This window comes from Terrapene carolina, unplaced genomic scaffold (assembly GCF_002925995.2).
Source record: "Terrapene carolina triunguis isolate 2854851 unplaced genomic scaffold, T_m_triunguis-2.0 Scaffold93, whole genome shotgun sequence".
NCBI classification, from domain to species: domain Eukaryota; kingdom Metazoa; phylum Chordata; order Testudines; family Emydidae; genus Terrapene; species Terrapene triunguis.
The window spans coordinates 19,330,134-19,349,555 of record NW_020664444.1 but is presented as its reverse complement, the minus strand read 5'-3'; the positions used below and the strand labels follow the sequence as shown (position 1 = coordinate 19,349,555).

Sequence of the window (19,422 nt, the reverse complement as noted above, 5' to 3'; positions counted from 1 at the left end):
CTGGATCGCAATAGACCAGCTAGTTCTGCTTAATCACAAACATGATCTGATGGTTTTTCACAAGGAAGCAGTAAGTTGGCAGCTTTACCATAAAAGGAGAAAACAGACTGAAGCTGTGATCAGACACTGGCTTCTTTACATTTATACTGGCTACACTGCCTAAAGGGGATGTGTCTGATGCAGTCCCATGAAAGTTACAGCAGGAAGATGGCTTTTCATAGCAGCCCCCTTTCACCATTTTAACTTATATGAATATAATTAAAACTTTAAAGGTGCAAGTTCCCTCCCTCCCTCCCTCTTCCCCCACTTATTAACTAGTTTATTTTCTTTCGTTATTTTTAACCCAAGCTTTCAAAGCAAATCAGCTTTTAAAATTGTTTATTTCATGGCTTTTTACATAAAAGAAACAAGGTTCCTGACTTGGCAGGAGGCTGTAATAGATCCTCTTCATCTCTGATTCTTATGGACAGAGCCTTCACACCAATATGCAAACTTTATCCCAATTGTTACTGCTACGCTACCCAAGCTGGCTTTGCACATCTGCATTGACCAATACTACTAAACTGACATCTGATTCCCTCTGTGTTTAAGTCCAATCGCCTTTTGGTGGGGGTGGGGAAGTGATAACACTTGTGTGATGTATGTAGCTATGTAACTGTAAGGGTACGTCTACACTACGAGATTAATTCGAATTTAGATAATTCGAATTTGGGAAACAGGTTGTATAAATTCGATTGTGCGCGGCCACACTAAGCACATTAATTCGGTTTTTAACCACATTAATTCGGTGGTGTGCGGCCACACTACCCCATTAATTTTAACCACATTAATTCGGTGGTGTGCGGCCACACTACCCCTAATTCGAATTTACAAAATCGATTTTGGTGCTACTCCGCTCGTCGGGGTGGAGTACAGAAATCGATTTTAAGCACCCTTTAATTCGAAGTAACTGGCTCTGTTGTGTGGACGGGTTAAGGATTAATTCGGATTAACACAGCTAAATCCGAATTAAAGTCGTAGTGTAGACCAGGCCTAAGGCTGTTTTCTATGTACTGCATCTTTAAGTGTAAGGTTAGCTTGATCGTTTGTCTGCAAGGACATTCAATATTACGTAGTTCACTTCTGTAGAGACAGTGCTGTCTCATGGAGACTTTATTTATGTTCTTTCTTTCATTTAGATTAAAGGAAACAAAGTCAAAAGCAGAAAAAGTTCATGGCGGCTCTCTACAGTGATAGACTTGGCATGTTTCTGCCATATCTGAGCAGAGCCAGAGTGTGTACCATGAATTCGTCTACCTGTGCATACAGAGACAAAATGGCTACATTCACCACTAGTGGCAGTGGGGAAATCAGAAAATTGCCTCCCTCCAGTTCCACTGCCAGAAGAGAAAATCTTGCAAGACTATATTTTGCAAATCTGAGCAGAGTCTTAACAGCACAGTGCTTCAAGCACGCACTTGTGCTTAGGGGCAGCCAATGAGCACTTGATTCATAGTTCGGAACACTTTTCAAATTCACAAGACGTCTGATATCAAATGGGCAATGAGAGAGGTAGAAAGCATTTTGAAAGGCCCCATAAGTGACATAGATCTGTTTCTCTGCCATACAATACTTATCTCCCCTCCCACACACACTTTTACCTGGGTAAATTTTGACTGTTCAACTATTAGTACACTGGACTGTGAAGTGAAGCAATGCTACAGCATCTGGCTCCTGGCCTGCTTTGAGTTCTATCCTGTCAGTACAGTACTTTATTCACCTGAGTGTATTAGTTTCCCCCCTCCATTATAAAGAGCAGGTCACTTGAATCTTTGATGCACTGCCACAAATTGCATTAACACTCACTAAGAGCTCACCAAAAGAGCACAGGGGTGGGAGGGGAAGGAAGAGAGGCTGAAACAGATTGAGTGGATAATGCATTCAGCTCAAGAGGTGCATTTCTTTGTCTCAGGCTATGTCTACACTACACAGCTTTTAGCGACAGGGCCGACAGCGCGCTGTTCACACTGGCACTTGTCAAGGCAAAACTTTTGTCTTTCGGGGGGGGGGGCGGGTTAAACACCTCTGAAAGACAAAAGTTTTGTTCTTCAATTGCTAGTGTAGACATAGCCTTAGATTGTATTGGGTTTTTACCTGCAGTTCTAAAGATGCTTGGGCAGAAGAGTATCCATCTGTGAGCAGCGCCGTATTATTGCCTAGGCCGACAAATTTGCAGGGGCGGAAGCTCCCTTCCGCGCCCTGCCCCCCTGCTCCAGCTCACCTCCGCCTCCTCTGCAAGTGCGCCGCCGCGTCCTGTTTCTCTCCCCTCCCAGCGCTTGCGCCGCGAAACAGCTGTTTCGCAGGGCAGGGAGGGCGGGGGGAGGAGGAGGAAGAGGTGGGGCCAGGGGCAGGGATTTGGGGAAGGGATCCAATAGGGGAAGGGAGGGGGTGGAGTTGGGGCGGGGACTTTGGGGAGGGGGTTGGAATGGGGGCGGGGAAAGGGCGGAGTTGGGGCGGGGCCAGGGCGGCAATTATTTCCCGGCCTATGGGCGGCAAAATTATTAATCCACCACTGTCTATGAGCTGGCAGGATAAACAAGGGGGGGTGAGGCAAAGATACCATCACTGTTAGATGATAAACATTGAAGAAAGGTGTAAATAGATTAGGAGCCCCTTATCACAGGGGTGGGCAAAATACAGCCTAGGAGCCGCACCCAGTCCTTCAGACGTTTTAATCTGGCCCTCGAGCTTGTGCCGGGGAGCGGAGTCCGGGGCTTGACCTGCTCCGGCAGTCCAGCCGGGGAGCAGTGTTGAGGGCTTGCCCTGCCCCGCGCGGCTCCCACAAACAGCAGCATGTCCTCCCTAAGCTCCTATGCGAAGGGGCAGCCAGGAGGCTCCGCACGCTACCCCTGCCCCAAGCACTGCCCCTGCAGCTCCCATTGGCCAGGAACCACGGCCAATGGGAGCTGCAGGGGTGGTGCCTGCGGATGGGGCAGTGCGCAGAGCCGCCTGGCCACGCCTCCGTGTAGGAGCTGGAGGGGGGGATATGCCTCTGCTTCCGGGAGCTGTTTGAAGTAAGCGCCACCCAGAGTCTGCACCCCTGATCACCCTATGCCCCAACCCTCTGCCCCAGCCCTGGTCCCCCTCCTGCCCTCTGAACCCCTCGGTCCCAGACCAGAGCATCCTCCTGCATCCCCAACCCCTCATGCCCAGCCCCACCCCAGAGCCCACACCCCCAGCCGGAGCCCTCACCCCCTTCTGCCCCCAATCCCCAATTTCGTGAGCATTCATGGCCTGCCATATAATTTCCATACCCAGATGTGGCCCTTGGGCCAAAAATTTGCCCACCCCTGCCTTATCAGAATCATAACTCTTTGCACACTGATACTGTTTCTCATTCAAAGATCTCCTCTGTGAGCATTAATGGACAGAGCCACAACATGCCCTGTGAGGTATTAAGTATTATTATGCCCATTAAATTTATGAGGAAACAGGGGCGCTCAAAGGTGAAGTGATTGGGCCTGAGTCACACTGCCAGTGACAGATGGTGCTAGACTGATTAGTCAAGACTCCCAGTCCCCCACTCTCAGAGGCAGAGCTAATAGATACGATTTTCAATGTCACCTCTGGGATTTAGGTGCTCAGCTCCCAGTGAAGTTAATGGGAATTGTGTGTCTATCTCCTAGTCAACATCTCTTTACACTTCCCCCTCGTTTGAATACACGTTTGTGTGGGTGTTGGGCAGGTACCCAAATATTTAAGCTCAGTTTTCCTTGGCTATTATTTTGAGCATCAGAACAACTCAAAAATTTATCTCAGACCTCATATTTGATGCCTAAATATGAACCAAACAAAGGGGGGCGTGCCACTTGGATAGCTTAGCAAGGACCAAATGCATAATAGAAGAAGAGTTCTCTGCTTAGGTATTTGGATATGCTTTTTACTCCGGCAACACTAAAAACTCTTGGGGGCAGATCCTCAGCCAGTGATGTTGTCGTCATTCTGTTGACTTTCATGGAGCAATGGCAATTTACACCAGCTAAGGATCTGCCCCCTAATGAAAGCAAAGTCCGTCAGCCAAGGATGAATGAGTGGATTGCCCTGGGCCATCTGTCCTGAGGAGGAGATATTAAAGCACAGTTCTTCACACTTTATAAACATAAAGATACTCTTGGTTTTTAAAGGACGCTATATGCCTGTTGACTAAGCACGATACTAAAACCTCACCAGGAAAACATGCAGGGAGTCAGTGCTGCAATGCATGCTTTGCAAACATGATTTTCTGTTTACACTCCAGCTGTAAACATATTTGTTCAAACCCCATATTTGCCTGTGCGTGTCCATGTGTGCATACACTTTATATATACATCTGTTGCTCACCCACAACTCTCACTGAAATGCACTTTCACCACTCCAACCGGGCATAAAGTCTGGCAGAATAAATGGAGATATTTTGAGGTTGGATTTGGATAGGTGTGCAAAGCACAAACAGACAAAAGCACAGTTTTTAAAGCATCAAAAGCAGCTGGGGCTCTCTCTGAAATGGAGAGAATCCAAAATGCCATTTACAAGTAAATAAATAAAATAAGAAGAGTGTGGGTGTCCTGGGCTTGTGACAAGATCTCATGGGACTGCTCCTCCTTTGAACTGCTGCTGTGTAGGGTTAGAGTGTTACAGACAGAGAAAGTACATCCAGTTAAAGACTCCTCTTAGGCTCTTCTCATGCAGTCTTCCCCCTTTATCTCTCTCCCACCTCTCTTCTTCCTCTCTGCTGTCAAGAAGGGTCACTTTCAAAGAAGTACATTAATCACATTGCCACAACAACAGAGATCCCCTCAGAACTGGTGCCAGCAATAGGAGTCAAAAAAGGGAAGGGTCAGTAAACAAGGAATTCTATTTGCCATTTTAAAAAAAACCCACCACAACTCATAAAACGCCACCACTCAAACACAACAAGAAACACAGGAACAAACCAAAGCCCTCCAAAGTAAAATCTGTGAGATGAGCACATTGCAATCTCTCAACGGCAAGTGAATTTCAGGAAGACTGAGGAGGGTGGGGAGGTAGCTGGGAAAAGCAAGAGTGAAGATGCTCTGTAAGCCCATGGGCTATCTCACCAGCTCAGGAAAGAACCGATGCAGGCCCACGTTTGTTTCAGGTCCTTGCCTCAGGCAGGGCCGGCTCCAGGCACCAGCTTACCAAGCAGGTGCTTGGGGCGGCCACTTCTGAGAGGGGTGGCACGTCCAACTATTCGGTGGCAATTCGGCGGACAGTCCCTCACTCCTGCTTGGAGCGAAGGACCTCCCGCCGAATTGCTGCCGCAGATCGCGATCCCGATCGTGGCTTTTTGTTTTGTTTTGTTTGGCTGCTTGGGGCTGCCAAAACCCTGGAGCCGGCCCTGGCCTCAGGGCACAGTTTTTTGGTTAAAACTGATAAGTAACACCAAAACCAAAGTAATTTCCCTGCCCTACCTGGGCTGTAATCTCCAGAGGCTTTTCCCTTGCCCATCTCTCCCGGGAAAGAGGAAACCACTTCCTTAAACCCCTGCTGGATCATATGTCAGCCAGATTCTTGCTGTTTTACCTTGTAACAAGCTTCCTATGGAGCAAAGGCACCATTCCAGTCAGGAGCTAATTTGTGGCTGGTGATGGTGAAATTGTGAGCGAGGCACTGATGCCTGGCCTTCATCCTTCTCACACGCCTCTCTTCTTTCACCTCAGTGCATAACCTGACTGAGTTTCTAGCTCTAGCCACTACACAGCACTGCATCCCTAATGTCAAGGGGTAGTTCTGAAACAGTACGGACTGGATATGGCATCAATTTATACTGAGTGGGTTACGCTACCATGGTTATGCTATTCTGGAAAGCAAACCTGATCTCATTAAGTTAGATTCCAGCATCTGACTCTTGTATGGTTATGCAATAAATTTGAGTGTAAGAGGATTTTATATGCATGTGTTTATAAGAGTAACTGCTGCTATAATTAGGGGAGGGAGGCACGTCGTCCGTTGATATCTTCTCTGTGCACTACAGTGAAGTGTCAAAACCCTCTGCGCCGCATGTCAGACTGTGACCCTATCTTCCATTCCCACTCAGCTGGAGAAGCCAAAGTGGTTTCTAGATAAGAAAAGCAAATTGTGCATTCATCACATCAGCCACAAAGCTAACAACGGCTGATACAATATGGCACCTACTTGATTGTCCTGGATTTAAATAGGATTATATATATTTCTACACGCTCTGGCCAATGTCCAAAAGTGTAGATGTCTAAAGTTGAACACCTGAATCCATATTTAGGACCTAAGTAAGTGGCTTGATCTTCAGGAGTGCAGAGCACTCACAGTTCCCACTGAAGTCAGAGGGAGCTGTGAGTGTTCACGTCTTCTGGGGGGCAAATAATAATAATAATAATAAAATCAGGCTATTTACTTTGGTCCTAAATATGGATTATGGGGCCTCACTTTAGGCCCCCAGTATCTGAAACTGTTGACCTATAGGCAACAGATGTATTTCCACATTAATATCCAACTACATTAAAATACCTTGCTAGGTATTTAAAGTCAGCTGAAGTCTGTTTATCTATGGTCAGTTAATATAGGCTGCAAGCAGAATCTAACATACTAATTGTAACCCACACACCTCCTGGGTGTGGTGTTGTGTCCTATCTAGTGGTACGGAGACCAGTTAGCGAGAGAGAGATTAATGAATCTGCTCTACAGCCTTAGCTAATAGCCATGTGGCTTTTAGCTCATGCCGTTGAGGCTCATGCACTGAGCTCCAGAGGTCCCAGGTTCGATCCTGATAACCAGGGTCTGTTGGTGTTACATAATCACACAACAAAGCCAGTCTTATACAAGAGGAGCACTGCTTTTCATGGAAAAGCAGGAAATTAGCTTCCTTCATTATGTCTTGGGTAAGTCTTGTGAATGAAGCAATAGCCACCATTTATGATATTCCAGATTATTGGTTAAGGATGGGTAACTTTAATTTTTGATTCCTTATAATTAGCAACTAAGATCGCCAAGTATATTTCTCAAACAGTTACAGAGGAGGCACAAATACAGCATCAGAACAATTCTTCTTGTAGTATTTCATAGAGTTTTGAATAAATTGACTACATAGGAAAATGACACACAAATAATACAGGGTGCAAAATGTTTTGCTGAGCCAATTCCTCTGAATAGCAATCCTATGTTTGTGTACACATGCATACGCTTATTATACAAACAATATATTACAAAGAAATCAATACTTCACAGTAGCTCAGCTATTGGGCTGCAATATTGCTTAGTAAACATTCCTGGTTTGTTTTCCCAAGTCAAGCAAGCTCAGGACCCAATCTGGGAGTTCTTGCTCAGGCAAAATTTGTCAGTGAGGACTGCAGGATTGGGCCCTTGAACTGCATTTTTCAACATCTTTCAATATCTAAATGCTCCCATCTCAAACAATCGGGGGACAAAGAGTGCAGTTCATCTGAACTCCAGTTTCTTGGACCACATTTGTGGCCGGTTCTGAGATAGTAGACCAATATGTCAACTTACCCTATACCAGTGCAGTGTTTTAAACTGATTGTTTTCTATTCCCCACTACCACCCAAAATCTGTTGTTCATAGACTACAAGTTTTTAAATAAGGCTTTACAGATTTATATCGGAAAGCAACAAGATGAAATTCAGTAGCGACAAAATGCAAAGGACTACACTTATGAAGGAAGAATCAACTGCACAGAGACAAGATGGAGAATAACTGGCTAGGAGGTAGTACTGCTGAAAAGATCTGGGTGTTATAGTTGATCACAAACTGCATATGAGTCAATAATGTGATGAAGCTGCAAAAAATAGTCTAATCTCACTCTGGGGTGTATTAACAGGAGTGTTATATGTCAGATATGGGAGTTCATTGTTCCACTCTACTCTGTAGTGGAGCGGCTTTAGCTGGAGTATTGTGACCATTTTTGGCATCACACTTTAAGAAAGATGTGGACAAACAGGACTAGAAACTTAAAAGAAAAGAAGACTGAGGGGAGGATCTGATAACAGTCTTCAAATATGTTAAGGCAGCGACCCCCAAACTTTTGAGGGTTGCACCCCCCCTTACCCCTGTCCAGACCCTGCTGCCCTCCCAGAGACGGGAGCGGGTCTGTGGGGGGGGGGGGCGGGGTGGCAAGCCTGGGGCTGCAGCTGGGGATGGGTGTGGAGCCAGGAGAGGGGCTGGGGTTGGGGGCAGGAGTGGAGCCACAGCTGGGCTGTGGTGGGAGCCGGCAGCCGGGCCCGCAGCCAGGTGTGGCTCCTCTCCCGGCCCTACCCCCAGCCTCCGCCCTGGGTCGGGAACGGACCGCAGTCAGCAGTTGAGGCTGGGGGCGGGGGCAGGTGCTGGGACAGGAGCTGGGGAAGGAGCCAGGTGTGGGAGCAGGCCCAGAGCAAAGCTGGTGGTGGGGAGGGGATGGGTGGTGCTCCCTCCCTGCCCCGCTGAGGGGCTGTCCTGGGCCCTGCCGCACCCCCCCGGACGTTCCTCCATGCCCTCTAGGGGCGCACCTCACAGGTGGGGGACCTCTGTGTTAAAGGCTGTTATAAGGAAGACAGGGATCAACTGTTCTAACTGCAAGGATCGTTAAGTACGGGAATAGGCTTCCCAGGGAGGTTGTGGAATCCCCATAATTGGAGCTTTTTAAGAAGAGGTTAGACAAGCACCTGTCAGGGATGGCCTAGGTTTACTTGGTCCCACTTCAGCATGGGGGGGATGGGCTAGATGACCTCTTGAGGCCCCATCCAATCCTTTATTTCTATGATAAAACGACGACAGCACAAGTGGGAGGAGGTACGTTACCTCGAAAGTCTCTTCCACATTACTTTTTGGGTCTGATCCTGTTCCCACTGCAGCTCTTTATTGTTAGAAGGTTGATTGCATCCTTGATGCCAAAGATAGGACCCCAGCTCCAAAAGGTGAGAATGCAACCAAATGATAGTCACCAAGACGTTACTGGATTTCACTTGGCTTTACTCTACTGCAGCGCGCGCACAGCAACTCTGACGAGGAGTCAGCAAAACCTAGCAGCTAGCCTTGCAATAGTCTCCATTGGTACAAAGGGAGTTTTTTCCATGCCCGTATTTGCCAAAACTATTTGCTTGACTTTAAACCCTGCCCACATGCCTCCACTCAGAGTGGTGAATGAATTGTTTTTCCTTTTTGAGTCACATAATGTTCATGGACCGCAATTCCTGCCAAAGAATTCCTCGTGAAGTTTTAGAAAGCCCACGTTACTTTTCTGTAATTGAAGAGAGCTATAAATCTTCTGACTGTGCTCCTTTCCTAGCTGGAATAAACGTTTATAACAATCATTTTCTGTTGCTGCTCAGGGATTTCTAAGTTTTATAAACATTGCTAAGCCAGGATATTTTCCAGCCTTACCTTGCAACATACTCCTGTATGCCGTATCCGCAATAGCATATATATGGGGTGGCATCTCATGCCTCTTCTTTCCTTTGTACATATCGATAATCTTATCTGAATAGATGGGCAGGTATTTGTATGGGTTTACCACAACACAGAAGAGGCCTGAATAAGTCTGCAAGGAAAACCGAACAGAGAAGAATGGTGTAACTCAGAATGTTTCAAGAGCTTGAGAGACATGAAGATCAAACATATTTAACACAACATTTTAATAAGTGAATCGCTTTCCTATACAGCCTTTTATACAACACAACGATGATCTATCCATGGAGAAATCAGAATGTATACATGGGTGAAGTAAGAATTTTCAGTTACATATCCACCTAATCATCTCTAACAATAAGAGATAGCTACAAGAATGTTCAAATGTCAAGTTCTATAGAGTATCAGAGGGGTAGCCATGTTAATCTAGATCTGTAAAAAGCAACAGAGAGTCCTGTGGCACCTTTAAGACTAACAGATGTATTGGAGCATAAGCTTTCGTGGGTGAATACCCACTTCGTCAGACACACGTCATGCGTCTGACGAAGTGGGTATTCACCCAGGGCCGGCGCTTCCACTAGGCGACCCTAGGCGGTCACCTAGGGTGGCAGGATTTGGGGGGCGGCATTTTGCCATCCTCGGCGGCAATTCGGTAGCGGGGGTCCTTCCGCTCCGCGTCTTCGGGGCGCTTCGGCGGCGGGTCCTTCACTCGCTCCGGGACCTGCCACCGAAGCTCCCCGAAGACGCGGAGCAGAAGGACCCCCGCCGCCGAATGCTCCGAGGAGGAGCGCTGCCACCTAGGGCAGCAAAAACCCTGGCGCCGCTCCTGTATTCACCCACGAAAGCTTATGCTCCAATACATCTGTTACTCTTAAAGGTGCCACAGGACTCTCTGTTGCTTTTAAAAGTTCTATAGAAACATCATACTTTGCACACTGCATGCCATAGTTCTTGACTGCAGTTACTTTGCTGGGGTTGCACAGGGTGAATGGGTAGAACTGGCACCACCATTCTTAGTGCTTGTATGTACATGGAAATGCCTACGGATCTGCATATGAGCAATTTCAATGAGCTGAAAAATGTTACAAGCTCTGTTTAACCAGATAGCAATTTGCTAAATTACAATCTCAGGATAATTGGGGAAAAAACTTGAAACTGAAATTGAGTTTTTTTAAAAGTAGGGTGGTATGTATATAATGTAGAGCTGGATGAATATTGCGAAGATTGTTTGCAAAAAATCCTTCTAGTTCCAAATTGCTGCTTGGTTAGACCACATGTATGTCTTTATTACCTGGCTTTGGGGGTTTTGTTAACACAAGAGTTTAGGGAATGATTGGTCTTTACATGTGAATAAGGATATTCACGCACACAAGAACACTGACTATTTGTTGTTCATTTGCTTTTCATTATTCTCTTTTATTTTAAAAGGTTTAAGCTATCCAATCAGTAACAATAGCACATGATGTAAGTGATTAATCACGTACCACAAATAATGAATAGCAGGTAGTCAAAATAAACAGTTTGCAAACACTTCACAGGCTGAAATTTGTTTGCACGACTCTGGCTAGCTAGCAGATCTTGAACAATTCACAAATAAAGAACTATAAACTTGTCTGATCATTTATTCATAATCAAAACTTCATGTTAGATTTAAAAAAGAAAATTATAAGGAAAAAAGTGTGTTGTAAAATATAAACTAAAATAGTTTAAGAATTTAACATCTTCCAATTAGTTTAATTTATATTTATATAGATGAATTATTATTGGACAGTTTTTTAATATACCATTTGAGTTATTTCACAGGAGGCTGCTGCTATTTGACCTTTCCCTTCCTGGATCTAAGGAATATGTCTGAGCATGGGTCTAGCTGTACAGCTAGCCATCACAAGAACCTCCAAAATGTGACCACGCAAAGGCATCTCTGCAGGCTTATGTCCTTGAGCAGAGATTTAACATATGGGCACAGGGATTTCCCTTTCTTGACTTTATTAGGAAACAGCACAAGTTTTAAACACCGACTGAACACCGTATATGGTATTAAGCAAGCACAGAAATAGCATCCATCAGTTTGCAGTGCTGATCAACTGGTTGGTTACTTGCACTATGCAGGAGAACTCCTGTGGTCCATTCTGGTTAGGTCAAAGGACCCCAATGCTCACACTTCTACCACCTTTGGAAACTCTGCTGCTGCATCTGCATGTTCTTATGTGAGATACCAAGGAAAGTATGGTCAAGCTCTTCACTTCCTTCAAGGTCCCTACGCTAGAACTGGTGATGGTAGGTCACTAGTTACTAACACTGTTTTCTCTTTGGCATTGGAGCCTTGAAGGGAAATCCCAACTCCAAACATTCTGAAATGATCCCGTATACTGGAGAGAGAGGAGAAGAGCTCAGAACTAAATGAACAGTGGGATTTCCTTGAGACTGGGCAAATATTCAGTTAAAAAAAAATCTGTCTCAGACTCCTGTAACCAATGTTGAAGGACTATATATGTCTAAAACAATTAGAAGTTTTAAATAACAGTTTAAGGTTACATAGTGATTGAAAGATTGATTCCCTTTAGGCTTTTAAAAGCAAGGACAGCTGGGCAGCTTTATCTTGCATATCTAACATCACTTCCTCCCCCCGAAAAAGCTTACCCATTTAAGAACAGTTCTAACTTAGGCTTCAATTCAGCTAGGTACTTAAAAATCACCTGACTTTGAGCATGTGACTTGTCCTACTGGAGTCAGTAGGATAACTCTTGTACTTTGAATTAGGCATGTGCTTAAGTACCTTGCTGAATCAGGGACTTAAAGAGTAAGAAGTTATAGTGAAGTGGTTATTTAGGCAGGGAGACAATATGAGCTACTGATCCAAGCACAGGAGTCCAGGCTTTTAATCTGAGCTATGACATAAGCTCTGTCTGGTTTTGGGCAAATTACTTGAGATCTTCTTTTCCCAACTTGTGAAAGCTTAGATACAATCCCAGGTACCTACCTGGTAAGGGTATTGAGAAGGAGAATTGGTGCATATGAAGCACTCTGTAGCCAAGATTTAATGATCATCTATCAGTTAGTGTTAAAAGATATTTCTGCATGGGTTAAATCAAGCTGCCAGCCCCCACCAATACAGTCTGCCCAGACAGGGGGATTCAGAAGCTCAAGTCACCCACATGCCAGTCCACAGAGGGTCTAGAGCTGGCAGGCACAGCCCAGAAAATTGGTTGGACCATCTAGGGATGGGGGCAGGACCATGGCACCCTGGATACGTGTTGATTCAGTGCATCTTCTGGGCAGCTTCCATTGATGGGACTCCTACCAACCACAGGCTGTAAGTTAAAACTCCTCTTAGAAAGTGCAGATGTTACTCCTGCCCCTGCGCCCCCAGGAGGTGAACGCCTCTCTGCCACAGCTGTCCTTGCAGACTCCTGGGAGAGAACTGAGCCTTTAAAATCTTATGTAAGCACTAAGGATGTAAACTCTGTGTGTTCAGTTAGTGTTAGAAATATTCCTTCTGCTCTCTCTGTTAAAAGCACATCATTTTCCTTTGAGTTCCAGGCAGCTGGGACATTATGGTTTCTCTCTAATCGTCTGATGGAGATGCACTTACTGGAATTGGGCAACCTACTGTGACAGACCGACCAGTGGGGTACAGGAGTCTGGTAGAGGGCAAATATACTGGTCACTGGATGAGTAGTTTTCTGTTCCCTGAGTGACCAGAGCAGGCGCTGCACTAGAGTAATCAGGAACCTGCTAGAACCAGTTAAGGCAGGCAGGCTAATTAGGACACCTGGAGCCAATTAAGAAGAAACTGCTAGAATCAATTAAGGCAGGCTAATCAGGGCACCTGGGCTTTAAAAAGGAGCTCACTTCAGTTTGTGGTGTGAGTGTGAGGAGCTGGGAGTAAGAGGCGCAAGGAGCTGAGAATGAGAGGGTGTGCTGCTGGAGGACTGAGGAGCACAAGCGTTATCAGACACCAGGAGGAAGGTCCTGTGGTGAGACTAAGGAAGGTGTTTGGAGAAGGCCATGGGGAAGTAGCCCAGGGAGTTGTAGCTGTCATGCAGCTGTTACAGGAGGCACTATAGACAGCTGCAGTCCACAGGGCCCTGGGCTGGAACCCGGAGTAGAGGGCGGGCCCGGGTTCCCTCCAAACCTCCCAATTGACCTGGACTGTGGGTTCTTCCAGAGGGGAAGGTCTCTGGGCTGTTCCCCAACCCACATGGTGAATCTCTGAGGCAAGAAAATCCGCGAATAAGTGCAGAACCCACCAAGATAGAGGAGGAACTTTGTCACACTACTTACATCTATCCTACTTCAAGCCTCAGAAAGACAAATACGAATCTGATACAGCCATGCCCTGGAAACTGAATCTGCTCACCTTGCAATGCCCTAACCTCACAGCCAATGCTGAAAGACATAGCCAATAGGACTTTAAGGACTCTATTTGTCTTTCCAATTTGAACAATGGGCCTGACCTTCACTATACTGCTCTGACTATGTGAGCAAATCTCCCACCAACATCAATCCCCCAGCCATGGCGTGTGAGCCAAACAGTAGCGTGTACATCCAGGGCCAGATCCACAACAGGTTAAATCAACATCACTTCACTGAATCCAAAGAAGCTATGCTGATTTATACCACCTGAGACTCTGGCCTCCAGTATGTAGATCAGAGAGTGGAATTCTACCCTAAAATTTTACCTATAGTCAAAGAGTTGTGTTAATGTGTCTTTTGTTATATGGTACTAGGATAAAAAATATTTAAGGAAAGACACCATGAGATAATCTGGTTCTAGTCCAAACATATTTTTCCTATATTTTAATACTTACCATCTGAATTTTAAGGCAAAAATTGGGGGGATGATTCCCAGGATTCATAGTGACATCATTTAGTTTTAATGGGAGATTATCAATCTAATCTAATCTATCTACACAAATGGCCTGCTCCCAATAGAGTCAATTGGGAAGTTTTGTCACTTGTTGCTCAAAATATATATGAAATATTATACCGATATTCATGTTTATCATCATCCTTTGATCTAGGATTGTGTAGAACTTGGTTGTTTAGAAGGCAGATTCTATTTTTTCTGAGCAACATGAAATATGATAGCAAGAGGAAGGACAATTTTTATCCTTATTTCTTTCTGAATTTTCCATGATGCTCTAAAATAGGCTTGGAGTTTTTCCAGAAAATAGCCACCCTAGGAGTGTCTGCTACAGTGAAAGAAGTAAAGGTTCTATCTTCTTCCAGTGCCTCAGCCTGCCCCATGGAAAACAGAAGCAAATGAGCCAGTATCATTCAAGAAAACTGAACACTGGTTTTGAATGTGCTTAGAGTTTGTTTGGGAAGTGCTCAAATCATATTTTCTTAAATAAGATAATGCCAGCAGGGAATAATAGCAAAGTCAACCGCATCGTTGGCTTAAATGCTAGTTCTACATGGACAGATTGTTTTCCCTCTGATAATATCCCCATTTCATATACTTTTAGTAAGCACTAAAAAAAAAAGGACATATCTTAATCTTTTCCTCAAAGCTTATTTGCAGGGAGCTTTTATCATGCTTGTCCAATTTTGTTGTTGAATGTATATTAAAAAGACAATATAATGTAAATGGACAGGGCAGGTAATTTGAACTTTCTATTCAAGTTATCCTTGTCTATAGCAAAATGAGGAGTCTACATTTCATTAGAGATGTCCTTCAGGGAAAAAGATTTTTTTTAAACAATTTAGGTCAAAATCTTCTCTCTGTTATGTCCATGTGTTCCAAAGAAGTCAATGCATGACTAAAAATGAGGTGAGAATTGTTCCAATTAGTTAAGGAATGAATGAGAATGAAGCTAGGAGCTCTGTTTAAATGCCTCCCGATTTTTCTGAACTATAAGCGAGTTCACTAGTGTTAAGTGCTTGAGTAAGGATGGGCAGTTTTGTATATCACAGAACAGCAGGTGGAAGCTATTGACTGCTGCAAGAAATAGTGAGCCATTGTACTGCAAATTATATTAATTTATGTGTGTTAAATTAACACCATCATATTGAAATCTAGTTAGATGAGAAAGTTTAAAGTAGTTTCAGATACTATGCTTGCTCTTGTGTCCTCCATCAATTTTTATGATTTTTACAATCACATTTTCCTGTTTGTAAAAATGTTTTTCTCTCTTCTTTTGCTACGTGAAAGTCCTGTAACAAGGGAAATCGAGTAGCTATGTAAGAGAGAGTGGAACTGACTATTCACAAGTGCTGTCGAATGAGCAAAGTAAACGCACAAAAAATGGATAAAATTTCCCCCTCTAATTTCTTTCACTTACAGTTATGTTAGGTATTGTTTGTAACAGCAGCAAAACATTTTTAGAAAGAAGTGTGATTTCTAAATTGATGGTGTCCCTTCAATGACGCTTTAACAAATAGTTCAATATATTCCTCTCTCAGATTAGAATCTAATCATAACCTCAAATGCTGAAACTTGCACTAGTGAACTTCTTTCAGAGATCATGTTTTTGCTAAGTTTATTAAGCTCCCAAATGAAAGGCACCAGATTTTACACCTCTTAAAAGGTTTTATTTGATGATTAATAAGTCTCTTTGTAGCACTGCATAACTACCTAATTTTCTGCCTGATTTCCTACCTTCCAATTTAAGGATTTTCATGTTACTAATGAGCAAGTTTTAAAAGCAACAGTAAAATTTGTCAGACCAGCTCCATATTTCCATCCAATCACTGGTGACAAATATCACAGCAGCACAATTTATCCATATTGGGGCGTTATATTGCTGCCCATCACTGCAGTATCTGAGTGTCTTCCACGTAAAATCAAGAGCAATGGTGAAGTCCCTACTGGATATCATGGAGTCTCTTGTTCTACAATTCAGTAAATGTAGTTATGATTAATTATAGGATTTGGTAACGATAAAATACATCTGGTGGATGGAAATATCTTGGCTATACAAGTTCAATGCACATGATCATCAAGAGAATTCCAAATTGTTTTGATCAGTAATTTGAACAAAAAAAGGAAACATTTTAGCTGAAGAATGGAATATACTGAACAGAATTATGGTCCTGATTCATCAGACCACTTAAGCATAGGAGTAGTTCTACTTGATTTCCATTGGGACTATTCATGTGTTTAAATTTAAGCACGTGCTGAAGTAACTAGCTGAACTGGAGCCTGTGTGCTGATTTATACCCTGGCAACCCCACTAACTTCAAAGGGAATATTGCCTGAACAAGGACTGACGGGTTAGGCCCTATAGGTGGGTAGTGTTTTGGCAGTGTTGTGGTTTTTTTGGGGGCGGGGGGAAAAGGAGAAGGGGAGAGTAGGACTGAAACACTTGATTTGGGAGCTGACTCATGCTTCCATTGAAGTCCATGGGAAAACCCCCCACTGATTTCAATAGGAACAAGATTGGGGCTCTGTTTGATTAGCAGGAGTGTTGTAAGCAAGGCACAAGAAATAATTCTTCTGCTCCACTCTGCACTGATTAGGCCTCAGCTGGAGTATGGTGTCCAATTCTGGGCGCCACATTTCAGGAAGGATGTGGACAAATTGGAGAGAGTCCAGAGAAGAGCGACAAAAATGATTAAAGGTCTAGAAAACATAACCTATGAGGGAAGATTGAAAAAACTGGGTTTGTTTAGTCTGGAAAAGAGAAGACTGAGGGGGGACATGGTAACAGTTTTCAAGTATGTAAAACAATATTACAAGGAGGAGGGGGGAAAAATTTCTTAATCTCTGAGGACAGGACAAAAAGCAATGGGCTTAAATTGCAGCAAGGGAGGTTTAGGTTGGACATTAGGAAAAATTTCCTAACTGTCAGGGTGGTTAAGCATTGGAATAAATTCCTCGGGAGTTTGTGGTATCTCCATCATTGGAGATTTTTAAGAGCAGGTTAGACAAACACCTGTCAGGAATGGTCTAGATCAGGGGTAGGCAACCTATGGCACGCATGCCAAAGGCGGCACGCGAGCTGATTTTCAGTGGCACTCACACTGCCTGGGTCCTGGCCACCAGTCCGGGGGGCTCTGCATTTTAATTTAATTTTAAATGAAGCTTCTTAAACATTTTGAAATATTATAAACTTATAGAAAGAGACCTTCTAAAAACATTAAAATGTATTACTGGCACGCAAAACCTTAAATTAGAGTGAATAAATGAAGACTTGGCACACCACTTCTGAAAGGTTGCCGGCCCCTGGTCTAGATAATACTTAGAATCATAGGACTGGAAGGGACTTTGAGAGGTCATCTAGTCCAGTCTCCTGCACACATGGCAGGACTAACTATTATAAGTCCTGCCATGAGTTCAGGGGACTGGACTAGATGACCTCTCAAGGTCCCTTCTCAGGGGTGAAAGTAGAAATAGGGACTTACCGGTACAGGGCTGGGGCAGGGCCGGCTCTGGCCCCCGGAAGGGGCAGGGCCTTGGGCAGAAGGGGCGGGGATGGGGGGGTCAGAACCAGCCCCAGCCCGCCCTGTACCGGTAAGTGCCCTCCCCTGCTGGGGTAGCAGCGGCAGCCGGGGGCTCCGACAGCAGTTTAAAGGGCCCAGGGCTTGGCCGCCGCTACCACCCTGGGCCCTTTAAATCGCTGCTGGAGCCCCCAGGGCTCTGGCAGTAGGGTTCAGGTGGCTATTTAAAGGGCCGGGGCCGTAGAGGCAGCGGGAGCCCCGGGCCCTTTAAATAGATGCCAGAGCCCCACCGCTACCCCAGGGCTCCGGGGGCTATTTAAAGGGCCCAGGGCAGTAGAGGCAGCGGGAGCCCCGGCCCTTTAAATAACCTCTGGAGCACCGCTGCCGCTACCCCAGGGCTCCAGCAGCGGGGCTCTGGTGACAATTTCAAGGGCTTGGGGCTCCAGCCGCTGCTGGGGGCCCCAGGCCCTTTAATTGCCGCCTGAGGAAGCCGGGCCACCCCGGTACGGCGCATCGGCTCTTGCCGGCTTACTTTCACCTTTGTCCCTTCTAGTCCTATGATTCTATGATTATCTAAGGAAAACCTCCAAAGTCACCACTGTTCTTTCAGAATTAGCAAGCCTTTGGGCCTTCCCCTGAGCCAGTGTGCAAAAGAGCTACAGAGGCTGTATCCTTAGTTACAATAGGAGAAGTCAAACAGGGGGAAATGTAGAATATACAAAAAAGTCAAATGGAAACGTGGACCAAAATGCATTATACATTGGGAAGCATCAGGAGGAAAGGCATAATCCACACAGGTCATTGTTCAGAAACACAGAACCTCTGCATTGGCTAAGGTGTGTCAGTTTCATGACAGGACTCAGTCAACACATCAGCAGATAACAGCGATGAATCTGAGTTTACTTACGTAAATTAGACCTGAGAAGTATCTCTCCCTTAGATTGTGCAGTACTGAAGCTTCATTGAGGCAAGTCAGCTCTGCCATGTCCTCCACTTTGGAGAATTTTGGAGGGTTCATCTTCTGGATGTCATCCTTGCTGACTGTAATTTTCTTTCCATTTTCTGCCAGCTCGACGACAACCTCATCTCCTTTCTCTTCCTTGATGCTGGCTGCTTCAAATCCTTGCTTTTCTGAGGGGACCCATACTAATCTTTTAGCTGTCCAGTCTGCTTGGGCAAGTGGGCTGTTAAGGAAGTTTTTGTCTACAAAGAGGAACTTCTCATCATCACTTAGCTGAGTTTTCTGTGCCATTTTGACTCAATAGTCACCTGTTGAGAAAGTAAAACCTTGTTTTAAAAGAAGGCAAATGTGAATTCGGAGTTCCAATCAAAACATGGTTAAATAGTGATCGCACAGAAGTTACATAGTACTATTGTTAGTGTCATAGACATCACCTAGTAGTTCTGAATCTATCCATAAAAGATGTTTGGGCAGATTTTCATTAATTTATATTCGGCTGCCACCATCACTCAATTGCCTTAATCCTGTCAGGGCAGCGTGGAGTTCACTAATATCTCTCTAAAACTGTTAATCAGTTGGTATTTACAAAATACTATTGACTCTTGCAGGAAATTGTTACTAATTAAAGTCTTATTGGGAAACTGTAAAATCTGACAAAAAAGAGC

At 44.7% G+C, this 19,422-nt stretch overlaps 1 protein-coding gene across 1 annotated transcript in view; it reads right to left on the bottom strand.

Annotated features, from left to right (window-relative positions):
• Nucleotides 1–19,422, bottom strand: part of MYH11 (myosin heavy chain 11) — a 101,206-nt gene that overhangs the window by 69,156 nt on the left and 12,628 nt on the right. The window contains exons 2-3 of the mRNA XM_026650635.1: nucleotides 18,704–19,065; nucleotides 9,388–9,544 (exon numbers count right to left, since the gene is read on the bottom strand). Of these exons, the coding sequence (XP_026506420.1) occupies nucleotides 9,388–9,544; nucleotides 18,704–19,048 (502 nt within the window). The 5' untranslated portion in view covers nucleotides 19,049–19,065. The remainder of the gene's footprint in view (nucleotides 1–9,387; nucleotides 9,545–18,703; nucleotides 19,066–19,422) is intronic.